Source organism: Coregonus lavaretus (genome assembly GCF_964263955.1).
Source record: "Coregonus lavaretus genome assembly, chromosome: 14".
NCBI classification, from domain to species: domain Eukaryota; kingdom Metazoa; phylum Chordata; class Actinopteri; order Salmoniformes; family Salmonidae; genus Coregonus; species Coregonus lavaretus.
The window spans coordinates 22,397,445-22,420,455 of NC_140001.1; the positions used below are offsets into that span (position 1 = coordinate 22,397,445).

The 23,011-nt window shown below is 41.5% G+C and overlaps 1 protein-coding gene across 1 annotated transcript in view; it reads left to right on the forward strand.

The window, feature by feature from the left end:
• The window catches only part of LOC311140903 (transmembrane protein 132D), a gene marked incomplete at both ends in the record, with an annotated part of 38,317 nt that extends 18,408 nt beyond the window's left edge, over positions 1-19,909 (forward strand). Inside the window, 7 exons of the mRNA XM_084176176.1 lie at positions 3,043-3,180; positions 10,012-10,204; positions 12,918-13,061; positions 17,312-17,517; positions 17,830-18,100; positions 18,220-18,411; positions 18,530-19,909. Of these exons, the coding sequence (XP_084032302.1) occupies positions 3,043-3,180; positions 10,012-10,204; positions 12,918-13,061; positions 17,312-17,517; positions 17,830-18,100; positions 18,220-18,411; positions 18,530-19,909 (2,524 nt within the window). The remainder of the gene's footprint in view (positions 1-3,042; positions 3,181-10,011; positions 10,205-12,917; positions 13,062-17,311; positions 17,518-17,829; positions 18,101-18,219; positions 18,412-18,529) is intronic.
• Between the last annotated feature and the right edge of the window lie 3,102 nt (positions 19,910-23,011).

Genomic DNA, 23,011 nt, shown 5'->3' on the forward strand with positions numbered 1-23,011 from the left:
CCAAGTTAAGGACATGTTGAATAATAATTACTGTATAAATGAAAATGCAATCATGTATATCAAATATGTAAGTTGAAAAAATGGTTCTACAGCTGCACCATCGAGAGCATCCTGACTGGTTGCAACATTGCCTGGTATGGCAACTGCTCGGCCTCTGACCGCAAGGCACTACAGAGGGTAGCGTGTACGGCCCAGCACATCACTGGGGCCAAGCTTCCTGCCATCCAAGACCTCTATAGCAGGTGGTGTCAGAGGAAGGCCCTACAAATTGTCAAAGACTCCAGCCACCCTAGTTGTAGACTGTTCTCTCTGCTACCGCACGGCAAGCGGTACCGGATCGCTAAGTCTAGGTCCAAGAGGCTTCTAAACAGCTTCTACCCCCAAGCCATGAGACTCCTGAACATCTAATCAAATGGCTATCCAGACTATTTGCATTGCCCCACCGCCCCCTCTTTTACACTGTTGCTACTCACTGTTTATTATCTATTTGCATAGTCACTTTAATAACTCTACCTACATGTACATATTACCTCGTCTAACTGGTGCCCCAGCACATTGACTCTGTGCCGGTACCCCCTGTATATAGCCTCGCTATTGTTATTTTACTATTGTTATTTTACTCCTGCTCTTTAATTATTTGTTACTTTTTTTGGGGGGGGGGGGGGTATTCTTTCTTAAAACTGCATTGTTGGTTAAGGGCTTGTGAGTAAGCAATACCTGTTGTATTCGGCGCATGTGACAAATCAAATTTTATTTTATTTTATTTGAACACTGTATGTTAAAAGCACTCTGTGTGAGCATCTCTAACCTTGTAAACAAACAAACAGAGCTGTGAATGGATCAGTGGTTCACCAGTCAGGGCCTTGATGGGCTTGGCAACAGTAACACGTTTCTTTGGGACCATCAGGCGACAACTGATACACAGAAATATTCTTGAAACATGTCTAGAACATTAATATCTTACATTCTGAGAACATTGCAACCATGTTCTGTGTATGGTTGATGTGACATTGATGGAATATTCTCTTAACCTTCAGAAAATGGACATAGGAATGTTCTTGCAACGTTCTCATGAAATGTGTCTAGAACATTAATATCTAATATTGTGAGAACATGGCAACAATGTTCTGTGTATGTTTGGTGGAACGTTGATAGAATATTCTCCTAACCCTCAGAAAACTGGACACATGAATGTTCTTGCAATGTCCCATAAAACTCATCGAGAACATTAATGTTGTATATTCTGAGAACATTGTAACCACATTCTAGATAAGTTCTGCTTTACATTAAGGGAATGTTCTCCTAACTTTAACACCAAAACATGCTAAAAAGGTTCTCAGAAGGTTTTTGCTAATATAGATAGAATGTTCCCCTAACTAACAGAAAACTGGACACTCAAACATTAGTGGAACATTATAAGCAATATTACAAAAACATTCTCTCTCCCTAAAATTGTTAGCTGGGGTAAAAATACATTTGAAAAAGACCATGATTTTCACTAACTTTCATCCATATTTGACACTTGTATCTTAAAGCATAATTGAGAAATAATTAATTCATTTGTGACATTTTTGCCTTACCCAGGCCTCCTTTAAGGCTCCATAATGATTCATCTGTTGGTGTCATATGGAGCTTTACCGCTTGCTCTGTAATATGAGTAGTATTTAGATTTCAATAAAAATGTTCTTACTTTTTTTAATGAATATTGAAAATTGGATTTTACTATTTTTGACTAAATTAGCATAGTAGCTAATGTAACCAATCACTGCCCTCTTTTTACAACCATTCTGAATCCATTTTCACATTCACTCTTTTGGTAATGTTTACAAATTGGATCATAAGTCTAAAAGTAGCAGAGATCCCACTCTGGAGCCATTCAAAGCATTTTTCAAATAGAATTCTTCCAGCTCAATGTTCTATAAAAACATTGCCCGTAGAGTATATTATGTGCAACAGTATTTTGAAAATGTTTGTTTATTTTCTTCAATATTCATTAATTAATGTAACAAAATTGTTATTGAAATAAAAATACTACTCATATAACAAAGCGAGGGGTAAAGCTTCATACCTACAGATTAAACATTATGGAGTCTTAAAGGAGGCCTGGGTAAGGCCAAAATGTCACAAATGTTCCAACTTCAATTCATTATTTCTCAATTATGCTTTAAGATACAAATGTCAAATATATGTCAAGAATGCTTCCACCAAAGGTCCCTTCTATTGATTACATTTTGTGAAAATCCCAAAAATATTTTTTGTTCTAGTTTTGTGAGTAATCACCCTACTACAGTGATGATATTCAGCACTATAATAATATTTTATGAAGAAACAACTTGGTGGTGCTCCGTTTTTATAGAACATTGAGCTGGAAGAATACTATTTGAAAAATGCTTTGAATGGCTCTAAAGAGAGACACATGAGTGCAGTGTTGTAATCCTGTACAGTGGGATGCCTCTCCTGCATGACATTATGGAGGTTTTCATGTATATATCTAACCTGCCTCCACTCTTACTCTACACTAACTCCCTCGTAGGACCTTTTACACTAGCCATTAATTGCAGGGTAATGTTTGAATTAGCATTCAGTTCCCTAGTGTGGCTGTCTACTGGAACAGTGTAAGTGTTCAGCTGCATTAGATAATGCTTATCATTTACAAATGAGAGGCCAGCAGGCCAACAAGCCATTAGTACACTATGAATAATTTGTGTACGAAACAGGAACAAATAGGCCCATAGTATATGAGGAATACTAAACACTCAAAATGCATTTTTCCTCAGTCTATTGAAACCTATCCCCAGGGATTTGCCCAATCCTCTTAAATTACAGGGCTTTGCTATGAGCAAAATGGACTCTGATTGACTGAAGGTCTTAGGAATGAATCATTTCAAGGCCCCAAACTATGGGAGCCAACATCATGCTAGCTAGGTCCATTGGACTTATTGCTAGGTGTAGGATTTAGAGTTTACTTTCTACAACTTTACCTTGGTTTGTTTAACATGTGTCTTATTCCTGTGTTTCTCTTTTTATTGTCTCCATTCTTAGAGCGATTGTAAAAAAAGGAGTGTCGTTTCGCTCAGCTACACCCAGTAACTCGTTGCTGTGGGACATCACCCTGGACTCTAGAGCGGATGGCACCATCGCTGTTGTTTGTCAGAGGAAATCTGCCATACATGGAAAAAGGCAAGTCTGCTGAAAATACACAACAATCCCCCTAATAGACTGTCAGTGAACGCCATTAAACCCACCATGTGTTCAACCATTGGCTGGACCCTTCACATTTGGCTGCTCACAGACAGTTTTACACATACTCCTGAATAAGCATTACTGTACCGTATAAGGAGTTAAAGTCATGGATTTGTTAGTTAATTAATATGAATAATAGTGTACATGATACAGAGGGTTAATGACTTCCATTTTGCCTGAGTAAGTTGAAAATAGTCTGCAAAATAGTATGTGAAACAATGAGTAGGCTAACGACTCAGAATAAATATCACATACTATTTTGTCTCCTGAGTGGCGCAGTGGTCTAAGGCACTGCATCGCAGTGCTAACTGTGCCACTAGAGATCCTGGTTCGAATCCAGGCTCTGTCGCAGCCGGCTGCGACCGGGAGACCCATGGGGCGGCGCACAATTGGCCCAGCGTCGTCCAGGGTAGGGGAGGGAATGGCCGGCAGGGATGTAGTTCAGTTGGTAGAGCATGGCGTTTGCAACGCCAGGGTTGTGGGTTCGATTCCCATGGGGGGCCAGTATAAAAAATAATAATATATATATATATATATATATATATGTATTCACTAACTGTAAGTCGCTCTGGATAAGAGCGTCTGCTAAATGACTAAAATGTAAAAATGTAAATAAACACTCACACATGATGCCATTTTGACTGGGGCTTAGGCTATCTGACCTGAGAAGACACCTTATGCTATACAAGCACTGGTCTACTGCTGGGAAAAGCTTAAGTAAATCTGCTTCTTAAAGAGGCCACTGTCCTCACAGGTCATTAAGTAGCGCTACGTCTTTAAGAAAATCTCTAGAAGTCTCTAATTGCTTATCTACACTGAGTGTACAAAACATTAAAGACACCTGCTCTTTCCATGACATAGACTGACCAGGTGAATCCAGACTACATCTATGATCCCTTATTGATGTCACTTGTTAAATCCACTTCAATCAGTGTAGATGAAGGGGAGGAGACAGGTTAAAGAAGGATTTTTAAGCCTTGAGACAATTGAGACATGGATTGTGTATGGGTGCCATTCAGAGGGTGAATGGGTAAGACAAAAGATTTACAGTGCCTTTGAACGGGGTAGGGTAGTAGTTGCCAGGCGCACCGGTTTGTGTCAAGAACTGCAACGCTGCTGGGTTTTTCAGGCTCAACAGTTTCTCGTGTGTATCAAGAATGGTCCACCACCCAAAGGACATCCAGCCAATTTGACACAACTGTGTAGAAATAGGGTTCTTAATGTTAGGAAGGTGTTTTTAATGTTTTGTACACTCAGTGTATAGTTCACATGAAATCTCTGAAAATTATTTTTCAGTATATTAAAGTGTTTCTGTCTCCTTTACTGTACTGTATGTTGTTAAGACTCTTGGCAAATACTAAACAATTATTAACATTAGACAGTAGCGGGCCCAGTCAATGTGAATATGTGGCATTGTTAATACCTCTTCCGTTCCTAGAAGCTCAACTTGCATGTCCTTTTAAGTCTGTAGGATCTATTTCTGGTACCATTGCTGCTGTCACAAAGACATCTGGAGTCATGGTGCTCTTTTTGAAGTGTAACCTTTACCTTGCTTGAGGACAATACGCCAGATGTAGGAACCTGTCCATGCTGGAACAGGACCTTCCATTGACATTCCATGTAACTGACCAACTCTGTGACTTGGCTGACCTTTATGATCTGGTGTGGCTCCAGGTATTTATAGCCTATGAGATGTTCCTGTGAATTTAAAGGTGGCACATCCTTTGTAGTTTGTCATTTTAATTGGAGCATTATGGCGTCCATGATTGCATTGAGCGTAGCAAGCAGGATACACTTCACACTGACAAGGATGGAGTGATAGAAACACTGACCTGGTAAAATTAAGTTATTATTGGGTTGACCTAATTTTCTTATTTTCTCCATGTAATGGGGATTAGTCCATTCTTTATCGAACCAGTTTTGGGGAACATATTTGTTGATGCAGAATCGTTTGTTAGGGATAATCCATCTAAAAATGTCATTTAATTTACTAGACCCCCTGCAGGGGCTGTCTAATGTCACACCACTTTGGGGATTTCATGGACTTTGTCTCTCAGCTTCCTAGCGCACTGTGAGTGTTTATGCGGCTATCTGGATATTAAGGAATTGACAATAGAATGCAACAGATCTTCCGACTTAAGATGGCCACTTAGTGAGAGTGCTGTCCCTTTAATAATCTGGGGTTTGGAGTACTTCACTGCTTCACCCACAAGAATGACAGAAGGCTATAATGGTGTCCCCCATCTCACTGTAATGCCAGATTAAAACAGCAAAATCTGTTTTAATATATACTTTAGGGGATAGAGACCCTCTTGCACATCTTGTTTTGATACTTGACTAAAATACTCTTACTGTTTGTTTGTGTTTCAGTGTGTTTTTGCGCAATATTCTAAGATTATTCAATTACAGTAAATCTCTCTTTTTACGTCTTTACATATGGTGTGCAGAATTATGAAAGCTCTTAGAGAATAAATGATAGAGAACTCATCAGAAGTAGCTTTGTGCTTGCATTTGGTTTTGAAGAGACACACACTGTACATTTGAAAATATTTGACAGTTGATTGTGTGTAAGTGTTTTATGTGACGAAGGGAGGGTGTGTGCCAGATACAGGACTGTCTTACTTGAGAGTGAGTGGACGTGGTCCTATTCAGTATGTTTCACAGGGAGTTGCAATGAAAAAGGGATAGGATGGACACTCTATTGTCAATGTTCCAGCTGCGTAATATTATGAGTCAAAGGAGATCTCATGAGTTCATGGCACCTCACTTGACTCCAAGTTCAAAGTCCATAGTTAAAAGCTGTCTAAACCCATCACTGCACTTACCCATTCTTGTAAATCCCCATGTTTATGATGATGATCTAAAGTACTTTCAGTTAAAACAGGCCTAACACTGTCTGTAATGCTTTAAAGATGTTTCACTTTAGAGACTTTGAACAGATTCATCAGATTAGAGGGGATCCTATCCAAGTCCTATTCAAGCCATTATCATGTACATTGAGAGGATCAGGCTATCAGAGAACTTTGCTGCTACAAGCTATCTATCCTATTTAGCCCATGCGTGCATTCTCCTTCAGCCTGACGCCTGCTGTGGCATGTGTGTCTGTTTACAGATAATAGGTTTCAGTGGAGCCGGGAGATTGTCCACCTCATTAATCTGTTGTCTCACAATCAAATCCCTGATGCTCATTTGACATGCTCAGCTCGTCATACCTTACATGTGCACAAACAAAGTGATTACTTTACAGTAACCGGAAATTAATGCGGGAAAGAACATTAAATGACACCCTCTGTGTGGATAGTCTTGTTTTATGGTACTGACGGCGTGAAGATAAAATGTTTTGTTGTTATTTGGATGAAGGACAAAAAAACAATAAATTAAAAACAGAATCATAAATGAGTTGTTTTCTTATTAGGCATATGTAGGAAGTCACTTTGACAATGCTGGTCTGTTTATTATACTAAACATACAGTACATGTAAGACATAAGCTTTTACAATGCAATGAAGTCTATCACAGAGTCAAGGTTAGGGTTAAAAAACTGTATTCCTCCTGTTTTTCGTCCTGGGTTTGAGCAACGCTTCAGATTCAGAATCACCTTTATTTGCCAAGTACATTTGCACATACTCAGAATTGTACTTGATGATATGTTACTGCTAGTGAATGACAACATTTAGAAACAGAATACAGACAGCAGAGTTTAAACAAAGTTTACATATATTACACACAACTAGGTAGAGTGAGCATAGAGCAATAAGAGGATGAGCAGTGTATGGGTACAGTGGGGGAAAAAAGTATTTAGTCAGCCACCAATTGTGCAAGTTCTCCCACTTAAAAAGATGAGAGAGGCCTGTAAGTTTCATCATAGGTACACGTCAACTATGACAGACAAATTGAGAAAAAAAATTCCTGAAAATCACATTGTAGGATTTTTAATGAATTTATTTGCAAATTATGTTGGAAAATAAGTATTTGGTCACCTACAAACAAGCAAGATTTCTGGCTCTCACAGACCTGTAACTTCTTCTTTAAGAGGCTCCTCTGTCCTCCACTCGTTACCTGTATTAATGGCACCTGTTTGAACTTGTTATCAGTATAAAAGACACCTGTCCACAACCTCAAACAGTCACACTCCAAACTCCACTATGGCCAAGACCAAAGAGCTGTCAAAGGACACCAGAAACAAAATTGTAGACCTGCACCAGGCTGGGAAGACTGAATCTGCAATAGGTAAGCAGCTTGGTTTGAAGAAATCAACTGTGGGAGCAATTATTAGGAAATGGAAGACATACAAGACCACTGATAATCTCCCTCGATCTGGGGCTCCACGCAAGATCTCACCCTGTGGGGTCAAAATGATCACAAGAACGGTGAGCAAAAATCCCAGAACCACACGGGGGGACCTAGTGAATTACCTGCAGAGAGCTGGGACCAAAGTAACAAAGCCTACCATCAGTAACACACTACGCCGCCAGGGACTCAAATCCTGCAGTGCCAGATGTGTCCCCCTGCTTAAGCCAGTACATGTCCAGGCCCGTCTGAAGTTTGCTAGAGTGCATTTGGATGATCCAGAAGAGGATTGGGAGAATGTCATATGGTCAGATGAAACCAAAATAGAACTTTTTGGTAAAAACTCAACTCGTCGTGTTTGGAGGACAAAGAATGCTGAGTTGCATCCAAAGAACACCATACCTACTGTGAAGCATGGGGGTGGAAACATCATGCTTTGGGGCTGTTTTTCTGCAAAGGGACCAGGACGACTGATCCGTGTAAAGGAAAGAATGAATGGGGCCATGTATCGTGAGATTTTGAGTGAAAACCTCCTTCCATCAGCAAGGGCATTGAAGATGAAATGTGGCTGGGTCTTTCAGCATGACAATGATCCCAAACACACCGCCCGGGCAACGAAGGAGTGGCTTCGTAAGAAGCATTTCAAGGTCCTGGAGTGGCCTAGCCAGTCTCCAGATCTCAACCCCATAGAAAATCTTTGGAGGGAGTTGAAAGTCTGTGTTGCCCAGCGACAGCCCCAAAACATCACTGCTCTAGAGGAGATCTGCATGGAGGAATGGGCCAAAATACCAGCAACAGTGTGTGAAAACCTTGTGAAGACTTACAGAAAACGTTTGACCTGTGTCATTGCCAACAAAGGGTATATAACAAAGTATTGAGAAACTTTTGTTATTGACCAAATACTTATTTTCCACCATAATTTGCAAATAAATTCATTAAAAATCCTACAATGTGATTTTCTGGATTTTTTTTCCTCATTTTGTCTGTCATAGTTGATGTGTACCTATGATGAAAATTACAGGCCTCTCTCATCTTTTTAAGTGGGAGAACTTGCACAATTGGTGGCTGACTAAATACTTTTTTCCCCACTGTATATACATACAGTACCAGTCAGAAGTTTGGACACACCTACTCATTCAAGGGTTTTGCTTTATTTTTACTATTTTTCACATTGTAGAATAGTAGTGAAGACATCAAAACTATGAAATAACACATATGGAATCATGTAGTAACCAAATAAGTGTTAAACAAATCAAAATATATTTTATATTCAAATAGCCACCATTTGCCTTGATGACAGCTTTGCACACTCTTTGCATTCTCTCAACCAGCTTCATGAGGTAGTCACCTGGAATGCATTTCAATTAACAGGTGTGCCTTCTTAAAAGTTAATTTGTGGAATTTCTTTCCTTCTTAATGTGTTTGAGCCAATCAGTTGTGTTGTGACAAGGTAGAGGGGGGGGGGGGGGGTATACAGAAGATAGCCCTATTTGGTAAAATACCAAGTCCATATTATGGCAAGAACAGCTCAAATAAGCAAAGAGAAATTACAGTCCATCATTACTTCAAGACATGAAGGTCAGTCAATATGGAAAATGTCAAGAACTTTGAAAGTGCAGTCGCAAAAACCATGAAGTGCTATGATGAAACTGGCTCTCATGAGGACCGTCACAGGAATGGAAGACCCAGAGTTACCTCTGCTGCAGAGGATAAGTTTATTAGAGTTACCAGCCTTAGAAATTGCAGCCCAAATAAATGCTTCACTGAGTTCAAGTCACAGACACATCTCAACATCAACTGTTCAGTGGGGACTGTGTGAATCAGGCCTTCATTGTCGAATTGCAGCAGAGAAACCACTACTAAAGGACACCAATAATAAGAAGAGACCTGCTTGGGCCAAGAAACATGAGCAATGGACATTAGACCGGTGGAAATTTGTCCTTTGGTCTGGAGTCCAAATTGGAGATTTTTGGTTCCAACCTCCGTGTCTTTGTGAGACGCGGTGTGGGTGAACGGATGATCTCCGCATGTGTAGTTCCCACCGTAAAGCATGGAGGAGGAGGTTTTATGGTGTGGGGGTGCTTTGCTGGTGACATTGTGTCTGTGATTTATTTAGAATTCAAGGCACACTTAACCAGCATGGTTACCACAGCATTCTGCAGCGATATGCCATCCCATCTGATTTGGGCTTAGAGGGACTATCATTTGTTTTTCAACAGGACAATGATCCAACACACCTCCAGGCTGTGTAAGGGCTATTTTACCAAGAAGGAGACTGGTACTGTACATTACACACAACTAGGTAGAGTGAGCATAGAGCTATAAGAGGATGAGCAGTGGATATACAAATATACAGTGGATATACAAATACTCAGTGGATTTACAGTGGATATACAAATAGTATCAAAGATAATAGCTTGAGCTGAATGTGTTCCTCTGGCAGTGAGATTCTGATTCTGACTCTTCTATCTTCTCTCAGGCTGGACAGCAGTCTACTGGAGGTCCTACAGATGGACTTTGAGGTGGAGGAGCTGAGCAGCCAATCAGACAGCCAGGTGATCACATGGCGCCTAGAGTTGCCACCAGACACTAGGGATGGGGGACAGAAAGAAGGTTCCATGAGGATCTACACCACCCAGAGAGACTTTGTGGGCCTAGCCCCACTCGTTATGGTGAGCACCGACTAACAATTAATCTCTAGCACCATATGCATATAGTACTTTCACCTGTGACATTTGCTATTGCAAATGTTGTGTTTGGCCTTGGATGTGGGCTCCAGCATTACACCCTTTTTGAGTTACAACAACAATCTTTGTGATCATTGCTTGTTTGTATATGAGGTCTAGTGTGGGTACTGTGACCTAATGCACTGTGTATTCATGACATTGACGCCTGTCCTGATGTACCAGGAGGTTGTCAGTCTCTGACAGCTGCTTCTCTATTGTTTCTTTTTCTATTTTTGTGTTTTGTATCTTTTAATATAGGACCCCTGCAATTAATCCATCATATAATCTCTGTCACTAAATAGTGGATGTTATAAATGCCTTGGGAGGAATTTGCATTACAATATCCAATCTGCCCTTAGCCCTTTGTGCTACTACAATCAAGGGGCCCAGCTGAACTTTAAAGCCATTATTGTTTGTTTTCATGGGAGATTTAGAATCTCTGCCTAGTAATATTTTCAACATCATATCTTTCAAAATGTTCCATCTTTTATGATACAGTTTTTGTCCATTTATTACAAAAAATGATTTAATAGTGTTTTGTAAATTAATGTTTGAAAACAGTAAAAACCTTGATTGTCTTTCAATCACTCTGTCTATATCATACAATAGACAGTATTTTGAAAATGATACAGTTGAAAGGCACTGAAATATGAAGGCATTGGAAACTTGATTTTGGTTTGAAATTTGACACTCATAGACTATATGTAACATAGTAAATTCAATTTATTATTCAAATTAGTATGATATGTATGATTTGGTATGGTTACATAAGACTGATGTTAGGGCTACTTAAGGCAAAAATGAAAGAAGGGTGGTTGGTCGCGGTGGATTGGTGGACCTGTAACGCGGACGTCTAAGAACCCACAGATTGCGCGTTCGAATCTCATCACGGACAACTTTAGAATTTTAGCTAATTAGCAACTTTTCAACTACTTTTTAGCTACTTTGCAACTACTTAGCATGTTATCTAACCCTTTCCCTAACCTTAACCCTTTTAGCTAACCCTTCCCTAACCCTAACCTTAACCCTTTAACCTAACTCCTAACCTTAATCCTAACTCCTATCCCTAACCCCTAGCCTAGCTAATGTTAGCCAGCTAGCTAATGTTAGCGTTAGCCACCTAGCCACCTAGCTAACATTAGCCAAAACAAATTAGAATTCGTAACATATCATAAGTTTTGCAAATTCTTAACATATTGTACATTTATCAAATTCATAACAAATTGTACTTTTGGCAAAATCATAACATATCATACGAATTGTCAAAAAACATATCATATGAAATGGATGATGGACATCCACAAATTAATACATACCGTACACAACGTAACATATCATACTAAATGGAGTGTCTTGGATTTATGTACAGAAGCATACAAAATGCTCTGAGACTAGGTTGTTTGATATGGTCCATCTCAATCATGGATTAGATGTTGACCTCAGGCTTCTAGCCAAACATGAGGAGATTTGATGTTTGGCCAGAGGGGCAATACTGGTTGGAGCTACAGTTATATTAACAATAAAATAAGGATTTATACTGATTGCTTGTATTTCCTGGCAGAGATGTGGTTTCTGGAATTTTGGTATCACAGTTTAATTCCAAAATATATTTTTCTACCAGCGATGGGAACTCACAACTTCGGGTCATGTTTCCACACGCAATTCCTCCCCTGCTCCCGCTTCCTACATACAACAAGCCTACAGTGCCTTCAGAAAGTATTCACACCCCTTGTCTTTTTCCACATTTTGTTGTGTTACAGCCTGTATTTAAAATTGATTAAATTGAGATGTTGTGTCACTGGCTTACACAAAATACCCCATAATATCAAAGTGGAGTTATGTTTTTAGAAATGTTTAGACATTTTAAAACAAATGAAAAGCTGAAATGTCTTGAGTCAATAAGTACTCAACCCCTTTGTTATGGCAAACCTAAATACATTCAGGAGTAAAAATGTGCGAAAACATGTTTTCTCATGTTTTCAATTGAATCCATTTAGAATTCAGGCTGTAACACAACAAAATGTGGAATACGTCAAGGGGTATGATTACTTTCTGAAGGCACTGTATATCTTAACCATGAGTAGTTAGGAGGTTACAGTAGGCCAATATCTCATTAAACCTACACTGAGTGTACAAAACATGCTCTTTCCATGACAAAGACTGACCAGGTAAATCCAGGTGACAGATATGATCCCTTATTGATGTCACCTGTTAAATCCACTTCAATCAGTGTAGAGTTTTAAGGCTTGCGACAATTGAGACATGGATTGTATATGTGTGCCAATGAGAGAGTGAATGGGCAAGACAAAATATTTAAGTGCCTTTGAACGGGGTATGCTAGTAGGTGCCAGGCGCACCAGTTTGAGTGTGTCAAGAACTGCAATGCTGCTGGGTTTTTCACACTCAACAGTTTCCGGTGTGCATCAAGAATGGTCCAACACCCAAAGGACATCCAGCCAATTTGACACAACTGTGGGAAGCACTTGAGTCAACATGGGCCAGCATCCCTGTGGAATGCATGTGATGCCTTGTAGAATCCATGCCCCAATGAATTGAGGCTGTTCTGAGGGCAAAAAGGGGTGCAACTCAATATTAGGAAGGTGTTCCTAATATTTTGTACACTTAGTGTATAGCCAGACTGATGATGTGTTCCCTTTAGGACTCAGAGATCCTGAACACAGCTGTGCTAACTGGGAAGAAGGTGGTGATGCCTGTCAGGACCGTGGCTGTGGAGGAGGACGGGTCAGTCACTGATGTCTCAGACTTCACCGACTGTAGCTCCACTGATGAGGACATCCTGAAGGTACAGCAGGCTGCCTGCCACTTGATGCCACAGTGGCATCTAGCATTTACAGTTGTGTAGAGGGTGTATGTGTTTTAAAACCCCATCTTAGTGGTGGAGGTACTTGGAGGTGTAGACATGAAGATGTCAGACAGAGTTGCTAAACACAGAGCATTGCAACACAGACGTTTTGGGGCTACTCTAACATTCACCTTCATTTCTTTCACTGAAAGCAACTTTACTGTACATACACTCTTAGAAAAAAGGGTTCCAAAAGGGTTCTTCGGCTGTCCCCATAGAACCTTTTTGGTTCCAGGAAGAACACTTTTGGGTTCCATGTAGAACCCTCTTTGGAAAGGGTTCTACATGGAACCCAAAAGGGTTCTTCAAAGGGTTCTCCTATGGGGACCTGTTTTGTGTGCATGTGTCATTGCCAGCATGCCATGGTACCTTGCAGATCTGTGGTGTGAACAAACGTCCAATAACCAAGGAGATTATTTGAGGTCATGTGAAGACCAGACTGTTTTGACTGTGGTTAGGAGGGAGTAGAGTGCTGGATGTGTGTTTGTCCTGTCTGGCTGCTATGAGACAGGAGGGGCATTTAGTGTGGGTGTAAGAGGGGAGGAGAGACTGCTAAAGGCAAAGAAGTTGTATCAAAGTCACCTCCACATTCTCTCTTCCACATAACAAAACAATAGTGATAGTGGATAGGATAGGATAGTGACGTCCTCCATCAAGCCAATCAGCTGCTGAAATGGACACATAACAGGAAATGACAGGGAAACAAAGGAAAAACTAAACTCATAGTTATTTTTTTTGTTGTTGCACAAGGTCTCTTTGTTATTACAGCCATTCGGCTAATCTAAGTATAATTATACATTAAAACAAAGGCTTATCCAAGACACATTTGTTTGTTGTTATTCTGTATTTTAGGAGATCCATTAGTACATGATCACAGGAAATAAGTGGTGTCTGTTGTGTAAAGTAATGGAGTGTTTTAGATATGAGATCAGTGGGATTATGTAAATCACAATGTAAATCACTGCATTTTAAAACATGACCATGATAAAATATGACCCTTTATAGTTGCCCCTAGCTGTGTGTGTGTGTTTTCTGATCAGATATCAGTAAGCTTGAGTCACAAAATTCCCCTTAAGCTTCTTAGTTTAGCGGCTCTACTCAGATATCTTTGCTCTTATGATGCATGTGAAAAAAATTATGAAATCCGCAGATGATAAATGGCAAGGCTTTATTCCATTAAAACATTTTCTGGTCTGAAATGCCAAAACAAAGTCAAATCTGTGATGATAAAGAGGCTTTTAAGAAGTATGGAAACATTTGCTTTGTCAGTTATGTGTGAAGAGAGTAATAGGTACTTTGTGAAAAACCATGAGATTAAGATTAATCTGGCACGTCAAATATCAAAATCAAGCACAATGACAAATGGTTATCTTTAAATTGATATGAATAAAAGGATATTCTCTGTAAATTTGTAGCATTTTGTGTCATGAATACAGTATACTCACTGCAACCTTTGATATTTATACCATGCAGTTGGTATCCACCCTGTCAGCACAGTTACTGATAAATGTTTGTGAGTTAAGAGAAAGCTTAAATACATCTTGTTGACCTGAAAGAGAAATGTTTTCACTGCTATGCCACTTGTCTTTCTTCACTTCACTCAGTATCAAGGCAGAGTGAGAACGTCTCTCTTTCAGGTCAACAAGATGAATTTCATTTGCATCTTTCCCTCGACTCACAAACATTTATCAGTAACATCAAATGAAACGTTATATTCTGTGCTCCATGTTGAGATTGTGTCTTTGGAGCCTTGCAGGAGACTTGACTCTGCACTGCAAAACTCAACACCTTTGAAATAAAATGATCCTCTGTAGCTCAGTTGGTAGAGCATGGCACTTGCAACATCAGGATAGTGGGTTTGATTCCCGGGACCACCGTACTTAAAATGTATGTAAGCATGACTGTGGATAAAAGCAGATACAAGTGTCTGCTAAATGGCATATGTTATTATATACACTATACATACAAAAGTATGTGGACACCTCTTCAAATTAGTGAATTTGGCTATTTCAGCAACACCCGTTGTATAAAATCTAGCACACAGCCATGTAATCTCCATAGACAAACATTGGCAGTAGAATGACCCGTACTGAAGAGCTCAGTGACTTTCAACATGGCACTGCCATAGGATGCCACCTTTCCAACAAGTCCGTTCGTAAAATGTCTGCCCTGCTAGTGCTGTCCCGGTCGATTGTAAGTGCTGTTATTGTGAAGTGGAAACGTCAAGGAGTAACAACGGCTCAGCTGCGAAGTGGTAGGCCACACAAGACCACAGAACAGGACCACTGAGTGCTGAAGCGCGTAGCGCGTAACAACCGCCTGTCCTCGGTTGCAACACTCACTACCGAGTTCCAAACTGCCTCTGGAAGCAACGTCAGCACAATAACTGTTCGTCGGGAGTTTCATGAAATGGGTTTCCATGGCCGAGCAACCGCACACAAGCCTAAGATCACCATGCGCAATGCCAAGCGTCAGCTGGAGTGGTGTGTGGCAACTGACTTTGTGGCAACAGTTTGGGGAAGGCCCTTTCTGTTTCAGCATGACAATGCCCCTATGCACAAAGCGAGGCCCATACAGAAATGGTTTGTCGAGATCGGTGTGGAAGAACTGGACTGGCCTGCACAGAGTCCTGACCTCAACCCTATCGAAAACCTTTGGGGTGTTTTGGAATGCCGACTGCGAGCCAGGCCTAATCGCCCAACATCAGTGCCCAACCTCACTAATGCTCTTGTGGCTGAATGAAAGCAAGTCCCCGCAGCAATGTTCCAACATCTAGTGGAAAGCCTTCCTAGAAGAGTGGAGGCTGTTATAGCAGCAAAGGGGGGATCAACTCCATATTAATGCCCATGATTTTGGAATGAGATGTTCGATGAGCAGCTGTCCACATACTTCTGGTAATGTAGTGTATATTAAATATTTTGGGGATTGTTTTTTATTATGTTGCCATGTTAACATGGAAGGGTTTGTGACTCAACGAGCGTTAACTAATATGGAGTATCTTGGAGATGAGAGGACGAGGACTCTTACCTGGGAGCCTCATGCTGAACAGACACTCTCAGATTAAGGATGATTGTCTGACCTTATCTACCGTCTCTGGATGAAAATGATTCATGAAAACTCTTCATGACCTCATTGAAAAAATATCAGTACATAATAGCACAGACAGTTGTTCATAAGTTTGCAGAACTGCATTGTGGGCCCTAATGTTACATAAGTCTGCTTTGATTGGATGAGAAGCTGCAGCACCTTTCCAACTATATCCTCCATGTTGATCCTGGATAGAGTATTTTAACCAGAACAGCATTGTAGTTAATGAGTGCAAGGTAATTATTGTCACAGGATGTCACAGGACCCCCCACAACCAACAGGAAATTACTCAGACAGTGCATCTTCTAATTGCTAAATTCATGAATAGGTAGATTAGCAATCTCTGCCATTTGCATTCCTCCTTGAGCCGTCTGTCAAAGTCAGTGCCATTATTTTCTGCTCCCCTGAGCACTTACGGGAGCCAATGACAACTGTATTTCAATGCTCCGTAAATTATCCAATTGATTAAAGCAAGGGATGTTGATAGAACCAGGCCGAATCTTAACTATGTCTTCCAGGGTTTCAAAAAGCGCATGAGATTTCTCAATGGGCTGACAGAAACTACTGGCCAAGGTTACATTAAATTAAAATGTAATGAATGTGTTCTTGGGTAGGGTTGTGAAGGATTGATGTCCAATATAACAGTGTGTTATTGGATTAACATACATTTGCAATGTTATATCTTATTATGGCCTGTGCCTTGTGTTCAGTGTGACAGTTTATTACAGCTGTTTGACTATTATTTGACTATATTATTACCATAGTGGAGCAAGTTACAGCAGAACGATTTGTTGAGTTCATTAAAGCTTGGGCAACTATTTGTCTAGGTTAAGGATAACTTAGAGCCTGGTTTCATTATCTCTCCTTTTCATTAGTGTAGCTAAGCATCTCATATAAAATCTCTGTATCATTTAATGACCAGGATAAATGCTATATTATTTCAAAACTGTACATACAGTAGTTTAATTTAGAAGACTGGTCATATGCTTATACAGTATAGCATATTTACCCATGAATAGCATATATGACAAGAAATGTATGTTTTTGGTTAGACCTGTTCTGATGATTTAACCATTGTTATTTTTTCTGCCCCCCCTGTCCAGGTGTCAGACAGGTGTGACTATGTGTTTGTGAATGGGAAGGAGATGAAGGGCAAGGTGAGGATGATGGTGAACTTCACCTACAGCTACCTGAGTGCTCAGCTGGAGATGAACGTGTGGATCCCACGGCTGCCCCTCCAGATCGAGGTGTCTGACACAGAGCTCAGCCAGATCAAGGGGTGGAGGGTGCCCATTATCACCACCAAGAGGTACAGTAGGACCCACAAAACAGCCACCCCCATTCCTGTCACACAGTAAAACCTCCACCCACTGTACATACTAGTGTACATACATACTGTAGGTACAGTGGGTAAAGGGACCAGTATAGAGGTCTAGTGGCCTAAAAGGCAGCCCGTAGCTCTAAAATGAGTGTACATTTTTAGCACAAATAATACTTCGCAAAGAGCTCAGGCGTGTGTTATAATACTATTACGTAATGTGATCCAATTTGATTTGAATTTTGTAATTTTTAAGTGTGCCCTGTGCCGTAGCGTAATACAGTGTTTCTCTTCATTCCCTAGGCTCAGCTGGAACAGCGAGGAGAAGGAAGAGGGGAAGAAGGGTAAAGGCTGCATGTTGCAGTTCCAGCATGCCCTGGTGCGTGTGATCACACACTTCATAGCCAAGCAGTCGGACCCCCGTGAACCCCAGGCCTACTTCCTGGGCTCAGACTGGCAGGTGGACGTCACCAGGCTGGTCCGCTACTTCCTCAAGGTGGAGGACCCTCGCATCGCCAGACTGCAGGCAGGAAGGGTGCTGTTAGGACAAGACGTGGGGACCACCTCCATCCAGGTATGGTAACCATCAGGCCTGATTGGAAGCATGACTGATTGCATGTTTAACTGGGCCTTCATCCAGAGATATTGACATGATGTGATATCTAATGCTCTCTGTGTTTTGTGCCTGAGCAGGTGTTCTCCCCCCTGTCTGACTCCATCCTGGCAGAGAAGACTGTGACGGTGGTGGATGACAAAGTGACCATCACAGAGCTGGGGGTGCAGCTGGTCACTGGCCTGGCTCTGTCCCTGCAGCTCAGCCCAGGAAGCAACAGGGCTATCCTCGCCACGGCAACCACACAGGAAGTGCTGCAGAGCCCCAAACAGGTGCCGTTTACGATCTTCTTGAATGTCAATCAGATCAGACATAGGTGTACTGTAGATTATTGAGTTTAATAATATTCAATTAAAGTAAAACAAACATCTGGCTATTTGTTCTCGTCAGGAGGCTGTGTTTAGTTCCTGGGTCCAGTTCAGCGATGACTCCATGACCCCTCTGGACATCTATGACCCTGCCTACTACCGTGTGACGGTGACCTCTCTGGATGAGGGCGTGGTGTCGGTGCAGGGCTCCCCGCCTGCAGTGGTGGCAGAGGGTGAGGGACAGGGAGTGCTGGTCAGGGTGGAGATGGCCATCTGTGAGGCCTGCCAGAAGTCCAAACGAAAGAGCACCCTGGCCGTGGGCAGTGGCAGCCTCAAGGTCAAGTTCCAGGTCAACAGCCGGCGCTTTGACAGCAGCAACAGCAGCAGCAGTAGTGGAGGTGGAGGTGGAGGTGGTGGGGTTGGCAGTGGCAGAAGTAAGGACAGCAGCAGTGACTATGGGAACGATGGGGAGGAGGTGGACAGTGAGAGGAAGCAGCCCCAGCAGACCCTGCCCAGCAGCTCCGCCTCTGAGCGGGAGGAGAGCGCCATGCGCAAGGTCACCACCACCGCCAAATCCACCGAGCATGACTCCGCTCCGGGCGTGTCCAGTGATGGCAGCAGCCAGGGCGGTGTAGGCGGAGTCAGTGAAACAGGAAGTTTCTTAAATGCTGGAACCCTCAACAGCCCTGCCAGCCCTATCAACGACAGTGATTATAGCAGCCCTAATGACTATAGGACAGCTGAAGGGACAGACAATGGGCTAGTTGAAGATATAGGTAGTGTTGCAGTCAGTAGCACTGTGAAGGCACCTGGTAACCTGGTCAACTACAATAACTTCCCCTCTCAGGAGGAGGTGCCTGACCAGGAGCCAGTGGGGGTGGACATGGGCAGCGAGGACATGCTGTCCAACCGGCCTCTCTCAGACCTGGAGATTGGCATGTACGCCCTGCTGGGGGTCTTTTGTCTGGCCATCCTGGTCTTCCTGGTGAACTGCATCTCCTACGTGGTAAAGTTCAGGCACAAACAGCCCCCCTCTCACGGCCAGGAGCCCACGGGGCACAGGCATGACTGGGTGTGGCTGGGCACAGACGCTGAGCTTGTGATGAACGTGCCTGGCAGTCCTCCCCAGCAAGACAACCACAGCGCCACCACAGTCATAGACATTGGGTCTGATAAGACTGCATCTCTGCCCAGGCGACCCAGCTGCCTAGTCTCCTCTAGCCCCTCCTCTCCTCTGGGCTGTGGGGGCTCCCTCAGGGCCAAGTCCATGAACCGCACCGAGTCCATCCACTCCCCCACCAGTAAGAGGAAGAGGGTCCAGTTCACCACCTTTGCCTCTCTGGACCGTCAGCACTCCCCACACCTCCCCAGAGAGAACGGCCATGGCATCCACTGGGTGGGGAAGGAGGAGAACTGTGTTGAACCCCAAGTGCCCATCACAGAGCCCGTGGACCATTTATAATACGTATCGGGACCGTTTCACTCCAACTGTGGGTGTGTATGTGGCTTCGATCACCTCAATGCCTTTATTCATGGATAAAAGCAGACACAACATAAGGTGCATCAGTACTACTGGTTATACTTATTCATTATATGTGATTACACAAAGATCCTTCTTCGTTTCAATATGTGTAAAGGTGTCTTACATGTAAATATCTCAAATGTTTTGCGAGATACATTTTTTATATTAGATATTGGAGAAAATGCTGTGAATAAGTGTGAGGATGCTTGTCATAAACCGACTGATGGCACTTTGTGTGGTGGAGAGAGGATTAAACGTTTGACTAGTTGAAAGATTTATTTTTACAAAGCTTATAGACACAGAAGCCTCCTTTATACCTGGCGCTAACATGTGTCCTTTGTCCTGATCTGTCCACACTCTGATTGTGCCCACATTTTCAGAAATATGTCTACACATGGTGTAAAAATGTGTGTTATATCTGTCCACCGTGTCCACATTGTGACAAGATTTCCTGATCCCTCCCTGTATGCAAATTGTTTGACAGCTGTTCTTTCAAAATTATATATATTTATTTTAAGACACATATTGATACCATAAGTCAATAGTGCCACCTATCAATAATTTTTAGAAAGCAGGATCATTATGATTTAATTAGTTTCACTGTCCAGATCCGTCTATACTTGTAAGATATCTAGACACAATGGGTGACTGACTACTTCCGGAGGTGGTCAGGAAGATCTGATCACAATCAGATCACAATGCATATTTTAATCGTCTACACCTGGCTGAAAATGTGGGCACAATCATAATGTGGACAAGATCAGGACAAAGGATGCATGTTAGAACCAGGTATAAACTGGGCTAAAGAGAGTCTTTGTTGCATGTGAACATTTTTATTCGCTTACCTTTTACACTCACATGTTGGGAACCCCACACACATAAACAGACATGGTTTACAAGCAACTTATCCAGAGTGATTATGTGAGCCACTCCTAAAGGTACCAAACATAAGCAAGTGGGATTTTTCTATGTGCACTGTTTATGTCTTCATATTGTGTACATTTCTGTTTTATTCGTTTTTTGATTGTGTCTGATATGATTTTTCATTAAAGATATATCTCAATGATGTTTGTATTCCATAGAGTTCCACTATTATATATTTAGTTCAATGGTATTGATCATGTGATCTATCCGATGATTGTAGACTAGACACTGCATTTGACTAATCTGTTAGTCCTAGAACTCTTGATTTATTGTGCTGTCTTGGGCCGATTCCGATTTAGGAATTTATGCCTTTCCTACGCACTTCTCAGTATTTGGTATTCAGACTTACCTTATTCAGTCGAGTAATGCACTCTGCAGGTGTGGCTACCTTTCGCTCTCTGAATATATTTAAGCCAACTGCTGAAAACCCTCCCACTTGCTGGCCAACAGATTTTCTGGCTGAGTTTTCATTTAATAGGGTTTTCAGTACATTTATCTTAAGCCATCCCTTTAAATACGGTGTACCTTTAATTCGGATTTTCTCGACAGACTCAATAGAATACATCGAGAGAATGTGTTCAGAATATATGGATCAATGAAAAAATGCCATCTATGCATCTTCATCTCCGTTTTAGCACCAACTGGTAGATTTTTAAATACTCTGATCTTAGTAAAAAACTGGTTTGGAGAGACTTTACACTAAATATATTGCTGAATCAAAAATACAGTGGTTTGATTCATCCTGAAAGTTGTCAATTTCAAGTTCAATTCATGAAATATTGGAAGGTGGATAGAAGCAGGGACGGCTTGTTCAATAGGGCGATATGGGCGACGCACTGCCAAACGGGAAAAGGAAGGGATTTTTTTTCTAATCAATTATAAAAAAATAAAAAAATAAAAAATAAATATTTTTTTTTTAAATAAATTTATAAAAAATTATATCACGGCAACAGCAGTTATCAGTGTTCACGTCTGATCTGACAGCCACTAAATGTCAAATCAGGCTAAAGTCGTGCTTCAAATGGCCCCGCCCGTTTTTTGGGCGATTTCAGTCAGGTTGAAAATCGCCCAGAAGTCTCTCATAGCCTGTCATGTAAAATCTATTTTTTTCACATTTCAAAGCTTTCAATACATTCTCTATGGGTGTCTGTGGGCTTGCACTTACGCGCTTTCGTCATACATAACGTAACCACGAATGAACGTAACTAAGAAAAGACCAGGTAGCAGCCTCAATCAATTCACTACTACTATCAAAATGGCTAGGCTTCAGTCCAACTCGATTGTGTCTTTGAAAGAAGTTCCTTTTTGTCGGCGAACAAATTAAGATAAATTGGCAACGAAACAATTAGGACCTCCCAGACCAAATTTAATAATTCAACAGGTTTCTACTAAAGGCGGAAAGTCCTACACCCGAGGATTTTCCAAAAATTGGTACGAACGAAAAAAGACATTGCCACTCACTCAACTGGATGACGAGGGATACAGGCTAGCTGTCCGCCGCCACAACGATGAGGTTAGTGTTGATAATCACAAGTTTACTGGATGTGGATATGGTGTAATAAAGGCAGTTTATTCAGAGGTAAATATATCTGGAATCGCGTTCACGGACCCGTTCGTCAAACTCTTAGGGAGCTATAAATTAAGCCCCATTACTTACCATATCAGATAAGAGAAATTGCTGCAGCTACATATATTTTACATCCTGGCCCTACATAGTTCACTATTTGCATCACTTACCAAAATATTACATGTGGTCATATATGCTTGGAAAGTGGAGATGCCATAGAACGTCAAAAAAGTAAACATTGCTGGAGACACATTGTCGTTTTGGAGAAGACATCGCGTTTGCTAGCGAAGAGATTTGTTGTGGCAAATGAACTTGGCCTGGGAATTGCCAGGAACCTCACGATAAGATATATGCATCAGCATTGCGAGTCTCATGATTCTATACGTATTGCGATTCGATACTGTGATTTTATTGCGCACCATATGTCTGTTGCAGAGGGATCAGAAAGCCATGAGAACGAGTTTTGATCAGTCATGGAAATAAAAGTGCTGAAAACTAATTGGCTCCCAATGTGAAAAGATTGAGACAAGCTATGAAGGAACAATAATGGT